This window comes from Gymnogyps californianus, chromosome 15 (assembly GCF_018139145.2).
Source record: "Gymnogyps californianus isolate 813 chromosome 15, ASM1813914v2, whole genome shotgun sequence".
Lineage (NCBI taxonomy): Eukaryota > Metazoa > Chordata > Aves > Accipitriformes > Cathartidae > Gymnogyps > Gymnogyps californianus.
Window position 1 is genome coordinate 3,634,577 of NC_059485.1, and position 13,050 is coordinate 3,647,626.

Below are 13,050 nucleotides of genomic sequence, written 5' to 3' on the forward strand. Positions count from 1 at the left end.
GGGGCAGAGTCTAAATCACCAAGATGCTGTGTTCTTGCTCACTCGCAAGCACGTTACATTTATTCTGTGTTTTGTTTCCTTGCTCCAGTCCAAAGTGAAGATTAAATGGCTTGCTCTGGGGTCCTAAAAACTCCCTGACAATAGAAAACCTAGTAGGAATGAGCTCCAAGGAAAACAAAAAATATCATCCAGGTCCCTAAACCATGAGGTTTAAAATATCGTCCTGGACTTTGCTTGGTGCGTGTAACTTACCATCTGGTCTTTGAGCCTTCGAGAGGTGCATTTCCAGCCACTTGTCCATCAGCCAGGCAGGCAGGACTGTCTCTCTCAGCTTTCATTTGGGCAACAGAGAAAATCCAGGGATTTGCAGGGCTTGGGGAAGCTGGACATCAGGGAGAAAACTATGCCAAGCCCTGCAGGTAATGTCATGGAAGCTTTTTCCAGCCGAGGAGCGCGGGCAGGAGTAGCTCTCCTGGCCCAGCCCTGGCAGGCAGCGGTGGCCGGAGGCACAGAAGAGCTGTTATTCCACTTGAATTTCAGTCTCCAGGGTGCTCATTAAAAAAAGGCTCAAAGTTTCCTACCTCATGTGTCAGCAACATGTGGAGAAACACTGTGTACAGCTCTGCGGGTCTGTTATCTCCTCTCGCTATTATTAATGGGCATTTTTTTAATCACCATGTTGTCTCCTTTGTAGTCATACGTTTGTATCAGAGTTATGTGAGGTGCTGAGCCTGCCAAGCTCTGCTCCGGGCAAAGTTCAGGGGGCTGAAGGGAGGGGTCACAATTATTCCACTCACAAACGAGTATTTGGAAGGTCAGACCTGAAATGCCTGAACAAGCCTGGAGCTGAGAAGCGGTGTTCGCACTTGAAAATGCATGTCTCTAGTATTTTCCTTTCGCTGTTCCAATCCTCCCCCTGACTGTCAGGCTTCAGCCGTGAATCACTCCTGGGCACGTGGCTAACACATGAACGCTGCAAAATATTTTGATGGAGAGAAACGGGGGTGGGAGCACGAGATAACCCAGCCAATTGTTCCCAACCCTTCAAGTCCTGTGCCGAGGCATCGCAGCCTCCAGCATTTGCAAGGGTGTCTTTCCCAGAGCTCCCGGTCACAATGAAACCTGGGGTTTGGCGAGCAAGGCAAAGCTTTCGATATTGCAGTTCGGTGGGGTTGGTATTTCCAGGAGTGAGCAAGGGTTGCAAGTAGAAATAGCTGCCCCAGGGCAAGCCCTGGCTGCTCACAAGGCTTTGGCTCCTTGCTTCTCCTGTTGGGAGGTTGAGTAGGTCCAGGTGGAAAACAGGACCCGGTGAAGGGTCCTCCTCAGCAGCATCCTCTCCAAAAGCTCTGCGTCTCCCAGGGAGAGGTGGGTGACGTTAGTAATGAGTTGCTGCTTTTAACAGCCCTTGTTGTCTCTCCAACAGCTTCACAGAAGCCATGAAGAGCCAGCCGAAGCTGGAGGGCTTGGACTGCCACTGGGCCTATTACTTGGGCTTGGCCGTCTTGGCTGTAGGGACCTTGTTTGTCATCTCCAGCTTCTTAGCACTGGGATTCACCGGGACGTTCCTAGGTAAGCACTGAACATTCAACAGCTTAACCAGAAAGTGCATTTAATCCTTGCAGGGGTCTTTTGCTAGGGCAGAGTCCTGTAAGAATTTCCTCGTCCTTGCCTTCAGGGTTGTTAGATTTGGTCTTGGCTTTACGATACCAAAGCATGATCTAGCCATGCCGTTACCTCGCACGAAGATGGTGCAGTGGTTTTATACGGTGAGTCCCATCACCTTCAGTGTCAAGCCTGAAATTTTGGAAAGCAGCTGATCATCTGACAGTCCAAATGCCCTCCAGAAAAGGGACCCCAAGTGCAGACCTTGCAAGCAGGTCGGCACCAGCACAGCGGGTGCAAGCCGTCCGGCAGCCTTGCTCTGAGCCCCCACCCGCTCGACGCATGCGCCGAGGCAGGATCTTGTTTGCTCTTCCCTCTGCAATAAACCTGACGTTCATTGACAGATTCTTTTATCTGCCACTTTATGGCAGAAGGCATTTTCCACTGTGCCTGCTTTCACATTTAGAGAGTAATTCTATTAGCATTGTTGACTTTAAAAACATGCCAGTATGTGTGGAATTCATAAAAATAAAATAGAGACAGGAACAATAAATATCTAAGGAAAGGGGCAGCTCCCGCTGGCTGAAATAATCACAGCCCCAGCTTTGACACTGCATTTAGGCTGTGCTTTTGCAAGTGCTTTACAAACCAAATTCAATTAGCTCCTGCAGCGTCACCAGGAAGAGGAGAGGGAGGTAATAAGCCTTCCTTGGTTTCAAGTGGAGTTGCAAAGAAATGCGTTGAGTTGGCCAAGATCCTGCCGCCAGAAATAGAGCTCAGCACTCCTGAATGTGTGCCCTCACCCTTCATCTGTGCAGCTCCGCTCCTGGCCCCGTGTTGCACCCCTGTCCCCCAGCTACGGGGCACTGGCATCCTCCAAAATCACCCGCAGCCCCCAGGAACGATGCTGTACCTGCGGAGACATGTCCAGAGAGGCCGGGCACAGGAGTACCCGCCAGCGAGAGCTGCTTGAATGCTCCTGAAGTTCAGCCAGGCCTGGGGTTGTTTACGTAAAGCCTGATTCATCCAACCAGGAGGATCCACTGGGCTTGAACCGCTGGGGAAAAGCAAACAAGTGAGTCAGGCTCAGCGTAAGTGGCGAGAGCGGCTCTGTCCCCCTCTGCTCTGCATGGCCGGTGGCTCCCGTATCCCCCAGGGCAGGGAAGAGGCACACGTTAGTGGCCTGTATCGGGCACTTCTGCTCCATCCTCTCTGCCGGCAGAGGCTCTCCCTGCCACCAGTGCACCGGGCTGAGGCTGCACGGCTCCAAGCCTTGCATTGACGCAGCAGGGAGTGAGGCCAGCTCTCTCTGCTAGCCGGGGCATGACGGGCACCGGGGCAGAGCTGAGTCAAGGTGGGGAGATGCTAAGATGATGTGCTGGTGCAGCTGGGCTGGCTCAGGACCTCTGTGCCACAGAGGCATGGCCCAGCTGGAGCCCTGCAGAGCATCCATCCTTGGACTGAGGGTGGCTTCTCAGATCCATGCAAGCCCCCACGAGTCCAAGTCAGCAAACTGTTAATGGAGAATGCTGTTCAGCATGGTTTCTTACCCAGCCGTGGGGAAGACAAGGGGTCTGCAGGTCTCTGAGGATCTCACATGGGATGTTCTCTTGCTCAGGACTCACTTGGGACTGGTACTTCCAACGTCCTCCTGCACGCAGGGTTTCAGTGATGTGCTGGCGCTGCAGGAGGAGCAGGGTCCCCCAGCAGTGATAGCACTTCTGACTGCAGGTAGCAAACGGCTGCGCTGCTTTGGCAAGAAGGAGGTTATAGTGTCATCCAGCTGCTTCTCACAGTCAATATCTGAGCTTGAGAGAACTTTTGAGAGAGCCTCTGACACCCAAGCACTTCAAAAACTTATTGGAACAGCATTTGACCCTTCCCTTGGGTTTTCCTACAGCAATGAGGGCTGAACCAGGCAGGGCACAGAGACTGCACCGGGGCTGCCCGTTAGATTCCTCTTTAACAGCACGTTTCAGCTTTGAGGCGACTGCAGAGCACCTTGTCTCTTAAGTGTGGGCTAAATGGTGCAGCGGGAGCCGCATGAGTCACCCTTCTGCAACAAGCCTTTCTGTGCCACCCCATCTCCCGCACAGCAGCACCGACCGCAGCCTCTGTTTGCAGCGGCTGGATGCGGCCCCTCGCCCCGGCAGCCTTCTCCCCTGCAGAGCAATCCTCCTGGCACCCCATCTCCACACCGTACCCTCGCAGGGATTCAGGCGTCAGTTCAGCACCGTCCGCCTCGCCGTTTGCCCTATTTCCCAACAAACGTAGTAACGAGGGCTTGGCTTCCCAGAGGGTGAGGGCACCGAGAGGCGGCTCTGCCTGTCTGAGCCCATCTGTCTGGCACCCGAGCACCGTTCCTTCCAGCACTGACCAAGATTTCAAGTAAATCTGACTTGACCGAAGTCTGGCACTGGGCTACGGTGAAGCCGGCAGCTCCCTGGAGGGAAGCGGAGGTGGTGCTTCAGCCCAGGTCAGGCTCCAGGGACCGTGGGGGTCCCTGTGGAGTACATCGAATGGCTTTTTGCTGCCATGATCCGAAGTGTCTACCCTGTGCAGGAAGATGGTTACACTGACCTCCAGCAAAAAATAACCCAAATTAGATGCCAAAGTCCCTTAGCCTGACAAGGAGCGGATTCCTGTTTTGAGGGCTTAATGGTGGCACAGGAGATGCCCAGGCTGATGCTGTACAAACCGACGCACGGTCCTTTCCCTTAGCACCTGCCTGAAAATAAAAATACTTCACCACCTCTCTGGTGGTCATGTTCATTTAACTGTGTGGGTTTAGAGGCAGGGTTTAGATTGGAAAAGCTTGTGTCCTGGGGGAGCTGCCTGCTCCCCCCAGCTGCTGTGTGCTCTTGCTTGCAGGGAGCCTGCCTGGAGGGTCCCACCGGTGCTGGGCTCAGATAAGCCCCTGCCAGCCCCACGGACCCAGGGCTTTGTGCGAACCTCCCCAGTGCTAGCGCCATTTGGGGAGCGAGGTGTTCAGCCCAAAGGCGAGGGCGGGCAGGGTATAATGAAGCATTTTGACACATAAGAAAGCACAGAAATGGGCTGTGGCAGGGGGTGATGTGTTCTTTCTACCAGAACAATCTCAGAGATGCATTGCCAAGTAACTGTGAGAACATATAGTATGAATACCAGGCAATTATCTCACTTAGTGGCCTGTAGTTAAAGCCCAAAAGCATTGTCTAATTGGGCAGGCGCTGTTTATCCTTAGAAATAAATGGGTTTGCACCATGTGAGGTCAAAGAAATTACACTACGATCCAGCTAATAATACCCTTGAATAGTTTGCCCTCCTGTAATGCCTTTTACCTGGATTTCCAAGCACTTTCTCACCATACATTAATCCTCACCACCCTCCGTGCTATAAGAAAGACTGATATTATGATCGGTGCACAATAGCACTGGGAGGGATGGAGGAGACTTGCCCAAGGTCAGGGAACGGGCTGGCAGCAAAGCTGGGAACGCGACCCAGGGTGATGGCAGCTCCCTGGGCTGATGGACCGGCACTGCTTCTCGCTGATTGATGCTGCGTCTTGTGTGGTGGACACGGAGCAAAATCCTTGCTGGGCTTTGCGGTCTCGCTTGCAAGACTGACAGAAGTCAGAGATGTGCATCCTGGCCCTTTCTCGCCCCGAAATGCCACTCACAAGCTGCACAACATCTCCTTGCTCCTGTCATTTCTTTTCCCAGGCTCCTTTCAGGAGGGCAGAAGGATTACTCTGAGGTAGATAGGAAGCTGGTTGGATGCTGACAGTTCTGAAAGCTTTCCTCATTACAGATGACAATCACCTATTATCATCATCATGCTGATAATTGAGTGTTTTGTAGGCAGAGGTGCTATTTTCTGAAATTCTGAGAAATTCTCTGAACTATGAGATAGGGGTGACACTGAATGAGGGCATTTGGTGGTGGCGGTCGTGATTGTAACATCTCGAAACAGCATTACAGTGCGCTGGGCTTATTTCCCCATTAAATGGATTTGATCCTATGCACTTGCCGCCTCATCAAGTGGCATCAGACGGGCAGTTTTCAAATGAGAAAGCCAGAATCAGCCAGTTGGGACCTCGAGAGATGCCTCCTGATGAGGGACGTGGCTGCCGTAGCCTCATTGCAATGCACAAACCTTCCTCATGGGCAAAGAGCCATTCCCGGGAAAGCTGATAGACAGAGAGTAAACAGCCAACCTATTTGGTGCTGTTTTCTCAGCCTGGAAGTCAGCAGCGAAACCCCTCATTCACCTTCGCTCTGCATCCCTGGCAAGGATGCCCCGTGGTACAGGAAGGGTATCAGCATGCCAAAACCCCCTGAAACTCCCAGCTTCGTGGAGCCTAACCAGAATCCCTCTGTTTGCCTCGTAGGTGATTACTTTGGCATCCTGATGGAGGCAAAAGTGACCAGCTTCCCCTTCAGCGTCCTGGATAATCCCATGTACTGGGGCAGCACAGCCGTCTACCTGGGCTGGTCCCTCATGTGAGTACGTTCCCCTGCGAAGAGCACCGGTTGTGGGGTCTGCGCTTGGCAGGGCACAAGGTGCCAGGCTGCATCAGGGGCCAAAGAAACTCTTGGTGATGGCAGTCAGCAAAAAAAAATGGCAGGGAAAGGGCAACATGCCCTGACTTCTCGCTTTCTATTTTTGTGCGTGCAAAATCTTCGGCTGTCATAAAAGACTTGCAGCATTAATTGTAGAAAAATAAATAAGGGCCAAGTGCTGGGGAGAGGAAGCATCAGCAAATGCTCTGCAGCTGAATGAGGTCCTTGGCAGGCTCTGCACGTGGAAAAATCAACAGTCAGGGCCGAATTCATGCCGGGTGTCACTCGGCAGGGGCAGGGCACTGATACCGGGGATCAGTGTGACCCTGTAATTACCTCTGAAAAAAGCGAAACAAGCCAGCACACCCTTTCCCCCACTGCACGGTGATAACACTTCCGAAACACTCCTCGTGATACAACACAGCTTAATAGCCTGCTTAGGAGGAAATGAATAGGCTGTAATTTAGCAGCAAATGAGCAATATACTCTATTCTGTGTACAAGTTTTATGTGGTTTTCATTTAATATCACATTTTATTTATTTGCCCAGGAGAAAAAACCCTGGTTGTGTTACATCAGGAGCCCGTAGAGCATTGCAGGCCTTTATCACTAGATATTTTGCACTGGTGCTCCCGAGTGTGACCACCTCTCTTCTACTTCGGTGGAAAAAATGAAGTGCTTTGCCACTTTCTGGTCACCTTTTCAGCCATGTGTGCAGCGCTTTCTGGCCCCTAGTAATAAGTAAAGCTGATGGTTTCTCTCCTGACTCCGCTGAGCCTTGCTGCTGTTTGTTCTGCACTTGAAATCCCCCTCGGTGCTGTCAGGGCTGGCTGCACGAGGCCGTTTGCCTTCCTGGCAGACCCGTGGCACTGGATGGGGACTAAACCCCGGGAAATGGTGCACGAGAGGCAGAGCTCGCTCGCTGCTGGGGCTGCGGCAGTGCTGGGCAGGAGTCCCAGCGGTGGGTCGGCAGCGGCGCGATGGCAGCGTGGATGTTGCTGGGGGGAGTGGGGCAGAGCTGGGGCAGGGTGAGCACCGCTATACCGCACCGCAACCGGAGACGACCGGCACCACCACCCCCACAACAGCGCAGCAGGAGGAATTTGACCAGGAAGAATTATAAGGAGATTTTTATTTAAGATCAGCATCAAACTATTTCCTACAACCTTTGCAGAACCAGCTGAACCCCCCTGAGCTGTCGCAGAAACCCCTTCTTCGCCCCCGCAAGAGAGCAACCTCGCACCGGGTGCACGTTGCTTGGTCTTCTACCGCAGTCCTGGGCAAAAGCAGCTCGAAGCAGCTCGAGACAACAGTGTGATTGCCTCCTTTTTCTCGTTAAAAGGCTGCCACCATAAAGGGCAGCGAGGCATGACAAATAATTGCTGTTAACAAATTGCTGGAGCTGTGCAAAGTGGCACCAGGACACCGCCCGCCTGCCCCGAGGAAGCTCTGCGCAACCCTTCACGTGGTGCTTTTGACTGTGTCTCTTCCCTGGGATCTCAGCTCAGATTGCTGAGGTTTTTGGGGAGTCCCAGGTCTCTTCTGAGGTCCCAGGGCTTTCAGAAGATGTTAGGTGTCTGCCCTCAGAGGCCAGAGCTAACATCGCAGCTCCGTGGCAGTGGGAGGGATGCCGGAAGAATGTGTCTGCCGTCTGGTTCTGGTCAGACCTCAAACGTAGAGCATATTTGTCCTCCCTCAGTGATGTATCGCACTGCATATCGTGGCATCAGAGCCCAAGGGATTGATTCATTTTCACCTGTAAGGGCACATACCACATAACGTAAGCGAGCCTGGCAGCACACCAGCCAGCCAGCCAGCCTTCCGACGCCAGTCCAACCTTAAAAGCATCGTGTGGGGCGAGAGCCACTGTTTTCTCCCTTGCTGGATATTGCAGCTATCCCCAGCTCGACTAGTGGCAGCTCTGCAGCCAAAAACGTGTCCGCCAGGTATACTGGAGAAGGCACCTCCGCCAATCACCACGAAAACAGGAGCTCCAGGAGGAAAGGGCAAAGCGGGTGCCCCACGTCCAACACCTGGGACCATGCGAGCCCACGCTGTTGCTCTTGCAGACAACCCACAGCCACGGGGAGCTGCAGCCAGAGTTGGGGACGGACAGACTTCCTACCCCAAAAAAGTCCTACCAGGACCACGAAACCTTCCTGGCTGACTCATCGTCAGCGCTGCTACAGCACGAGCCGTTGCCCAGTAAGTAGGTCGAGCTCCTAAGAGGAGAGAAACAACTCACCCAAATGCTTCTCATCGCCCGCGTCGAGCAGCCTCGTTTCTCCCGAAAGACAAATGGAGCATTAGCTGTTTGGGGACAGCTTTGTGTATCTCTGGTAGGGAAGTGTTTTAACTCATGGCAACAGGCTGTGTAAATCAGAGCTGGAGCCGCAGCCAAATGATGCAATTAGAGGTCTTGCTGTCAACAAACAATCATGCAAATTTGTTCTCTGTGATAGGAATCAAGGAGGAGACATGACTAAGCATGTAATAGCAGGGGGTTAGGAGAGGAAGAAGTTGCCCAATGCTTCCTAATGAGGGAAAAACTTATCGCAAAATGGAAACAGTGAAAAGGTGAAGATGTGTGTGCATCTCTCCAGGAACTGATGTGGCGAGGCAGTACCTGATGGCAGGTCCAGTACGAGGTTTAGGTAGTTTGGTCTCTCCTCTGAAGGCATGTTTTCCCGACAGGACTAGGCCACTTGCACAAGGCTTGCGGGATGTTTATTCTCACCAAGGATGGCTAAGTACTTTTTTTTGCTGACACCACCTTCTGTCCCCCTCAGAGCTGAGCTGTGACCAGCAATTAAAGGCAATCAGCAGTGTCCTAATTAAGGGCAACACTTGCAGCCATTAGCTGGAGGCGCAGGATGCAGAAAGAGTTGTTTTGGGGCTCTGGTGCCTGCGGTGAGCCAGACACAGCCACGCTCCTCGCTGGGGAGAGATGGGGCCGGGACCTCGTGGGTGCTGGATTAGCAAGCAGGGAATGGCTCCTGGCGTGGCCGCTCTCACCTGGGGGAATTTCCACACCACGGGATGGTGTCGGTGCCTGGTTTGGGGACTGTAACCTACCGGCTGGAATCCTGGTGCCTTAGCAAAGCCCCCGCTGCCTTCGCCGGCATCTGCCTCAGACACTTTTGGGCCAAGCGTCAAAGAAGTGTCCTCATGTGGGCGGTGCAGGTTTGCAGCCTACATTGACAGCTCTCTTTAGAGCAGGAGGTGATGGGGATTTTTTGGTCCCGATTCTTTGGCCTCAGTGCTAAAAGGAACAGCCGCTCCCGTCGCATCCACAGCCCTCAAGCACCTCTGCCCGTAACCAGACAGTGCGGTGCAGTGGGTGGCATCGGTCCCCCGTGCTGTGCCTGGTGACCTCTTGCTGAAGGACACCATTCACCTGGGCCCTGGGGAGGTGATAGGACGTGTTCCTAAAACATCTTGAAATGGGTTTAACTGTGAACCGAGCCCCCAGCACCCCACGCACCCAGCCCCAATGCACCACCTGCCCCAGCACCCTTCTCGGGGCAGGCATGGACCTTTCCATCCCTTTCCATCCCCAGCCCTGCGATGGCTCAGCCGCCGTTTCGATGTATACGGTACCATACGCTGCTCCGTCTGCCAGGTGTCTCCTGCACCTTGGGTGGCCCGTCTTTCCGTGCACATCAGGCATTTGCCTTATAGCGTGCTGGCTGGGAGCCACAGCCGTACGTAAGCAGCTGCTCAGCTATTAAACAGCCTTATAATCTCAGGACTTATCATCAAAGCAGAAGCTCTCTTAGCAGAGACGAGCAGGGATCAGACTTAAAAGAAGTCGCCAAAGTAGGCTGGGGAAGAGTCTTTGCCAAGTAACATCTGTCTAAGACAGTTAACATTAAGCACAAAAAAACCTTCACCCTTTTGTTCCCTTCTGTTTAATGAGCAAGAGAGTGCTCTCATGGAGCCCAGTGTCTCATTTCACTTTCTAAACCAAGTCTTGCATAAGCCCAATGTACTTACCTGATCTTTTCCTTCTCTTTCAAAACAGGCATGCAAGCCCAGCTGGCCTTTTGCTGACAGCTGTAGTGGCAATTTCCTACACAATTGCAATGCTGTATGAGGGGTGAGTAGCTTTGCAAAACTGGAGAGCTTCTAATTATTTCGACCGGCTTTAACTCCCGAGGTTTCAGGGAACTGCAGAAGTAGAGATGTTTTTTCCAATTAATTCGGCGGGGAGGAAGGAAAACAGAGGATTGTTTTTCAGTTGTTTTGATAATGGGCAGATTCCTCTCTGAAACTATTTGCTGAGTTCTAGGAACATTTATGCATTTGTTTATTTTTATCAAAATGAGATCTTTTTTCTTTCGGGTGCCTGATTCTGTCTATGCAAGAACAATAAGGAAGGCAGTGAGAGGACTCATTGTGTCATCTGAAGAGACCCTGCAAGAAGAGCTTGCATTCTGTAGTTCCTTGGTTGGGCTTCTCTGATATTTTGCACCACAATAGCCCGGCAGCCCAGGACGGAGCAGCCCAGAATCATTCCCAGAAGCAGCGGTTGTACTTCAGCAGTGAAAGGTCTTTTGTGTTTGCAGGGGAGGAGGAGATGCAAAGAGAGCCGAGGCCAGTCTGCATGCAGGGGGGGTCCAAGCGTGTGCTGAGCCTCATCCTGCTCGGTGCAGGGATGGTCCCAGGTGGAAGCAGCTTGGAGCTGCTCCACAGTCCAGAGAGACCAAACCGAGGATTGCCATGGCACAGAAATAGTCGGGCTGTGCCAACCTGTGAAAGGCAGAGTTTCTGGGCCCAAAGGGGAGCACACAGTAGTCTTGATTTTAATTCTTCCCCCCTTCTTTTGCCCCTCTCTTGTGTCTCTGCCCCCTCTCTCCCCAAATTCCCATCCTCCCAACCACAGGCCTTTCACAGAGGAAATATATCGGCAGAAACAGAAGGGAGCGAAGAACAAGTAGCAACAGGTATGTTTGCCGATCGGCGTTTCAGCGAGAGGGGCTGCTTTACCGGGCTCCCCCACCTACGGGTACCTTAGATGGGGACGGGAGCACCACCCGCCCTCCCAGCGCACCCCTGCCCAGCCCTGCCCTCCCCAGCTCCTCCAGAGCCCTTCCTGCACTTCTCAAGGCATTTGAGCTTCAAACCTCCGCAAAAAACCCAGGCAGGAAGGCTTTACACAGCGGTGGTTGTGTCCGCCTCTTGGCACCCGACCAGCAACCCCCAAATTGTTTTTATTATATACTTGAGAGTCAGCACGAGGGAAAATTGCTGGGGAGCTTTGAGGCTCTAGGCTTAGTCTAAATCAGGCAGAAAAAAGCAGCTATTGCCCACGGCAGGTACTCCAGCGAGCGGGAGGGATGGTGCGAGACGGCGTGCAGGCCCGACCACCCCGCAGGGAAATCGGGCACCCCTGCTCCAGGCTGCTCCATGCCTTGCACCGGCTCACCCCAGAAACTCAACCTGGGCTTGCTTTTGGGGCTAAAGGTTTCTACAAAAACACAAGTTCCTGCCCAGGCTCCTTTCCCTGGGGTTAAATGCCCCGCTGGAAAGCCCCGGTGCATCTGCCCGCTGGCGGTTGGAGAGGCTGGACGAGCACACGCCACTGCTGAGTTTTTGGCAGCCCGTAGCCTCTGCCCCAGCAAAGATGCTGTAGCACCAGTGAGGTCCCTAACAGATTCTTCTCTCTTTGCCTTTTGCAAAGCAGTGTCTCGGATACCTCGGCACAGCGTGCCTCTCCGGTCCCCACGCTGTCCGATTTGCCCGTTTTCCTACTGAGATGTATCCTACTAATTAGCCCAGCAACCCTTAATGAGCCGACTGAGCCCCCTGCAGTATTGGAAGCGATCAGAGGAACAGCCTGAGGACGGTGGCACCTCCTCGCTGCAGCCCGCGGGAGCTGGAGGTCCCTGTCCCCAGGTCTGTGTCCCCATTGCCGGATCACTGCAGCTCCTGCCGCGAAGGCGATGCTCTCCCAGGAGCCAGATGGCATGGGACCTCCTGACCTCTCCTCCCACACCAATTATTGGAGATCTGCAGGGGAAAAAGCAATTCAGCGCCAGCCCCGGACTGGAGGGCAAGCAGAGTAACGATGGAGACACTGAGGGCCTTTCGTAAGTGAGCTCTGAGCGCGGGGAAGCACCGGCTCCGGCTGATGCTGAAGATCATCCAGACATGCTGCCGAAGAGCCACAGGGAGCAAACAAAAGCTCGAGCGAAGGAACGGAGAGGGCTCAGGAGCCCCTGAGGCGTTCAAACATGGCTGGGGAAGGAAGAGGGGAAACTGCTGCAAACTCAACAACAAAACCTGCTGCAAACCCAACAACAAATCCCCTCTTTTCTGGGAGAGGGAAACCCCCCTGTCCAGAGCTGCCGTTTCCCACCTGGGCAGAGCCCTGTAGCATCTCCACGCTATTTGCAAAGGCTCCGAGAAAGGTGACTGAAAAGCACGTAAATGTGAATGTACGACCTAAACCACTGCCGAGGGGGATGGAGGGACGGCAGCCATCCCGTGGGGAAACGCCAGCATGGAGAAGACCAAGGAGAAGAGTCAATCCCCATCCGTGCCCTGCAGATATCCCATCCCTGGCCGTGTCGGTGCCCCGGGCTCCTCCACACCCACCCAGCCCCTCCTTTTCCCTGGGGGCCATGTGAGGGTCCTGCCTGCTTTCCCCACCACCCAGTGCCTTCCAGCTGTTTTTCACTGCCTTGCAGGGGCAGTGGGTGGGAGGGAGGGAGGGAGGGAAAGGGGCTACTTCTGCCTTCTGCGCTGCGCAGCAGCCGGGTACGGATCTGCCCCTCCGCCCCTGCCACCAGCCTCGGCGAGTCCCAAAGAGCCCGGTGCTGGATCCTGCCCTGAACGGGAAGATCCCAGGGGTGATGCTCCAGACCCAGGCTCAGTGTTTACAGATTCCCAGAACAGTTTGAGAA

General features: G+C 53.7%; 1 protein-coding gene across 1 annotated transcript in view; it reads left to right on the forward strand.

Moving 5' to 3' along the window:
• PEMT (phosphatidylethanolamine N-methyltransferase) overlaps positions 1 to 12,828 on the forward strand; it is a 40,212-nt gene extending 27,384 nt beyond the window's left edge. Inside the window, exons 3-7 of the mRNA XM_050906001.1 lie at positions 1,424 to 1,569; positions 5,972 to 6,083; positions 10,167 to 10,241; positions 11,028 to 11,088; positions 11,829 to 12,828. Of these exons, the coding sequence (XP_050761958.1) occupies positions 1,424 to 1,569; positions 5,972 to 6,083; positions 10,167 to 10,241; positions 11,028 to 11,082 (388 nt within the window). The 3' untranslated portion in view covers positions 11,083 to 11,088; positions 11,829 to 12,828. The remainder of the gene's footprint in view (positions 1 to 1,423; positions 1,570 to 5,971; positions 6,084 to 10,166; positions 10,242 to 11,027; positions 11,089 to 11,828) is intronic.
• Positions 12,829 to 13,050: the final 222 nt, after the last annotated feature.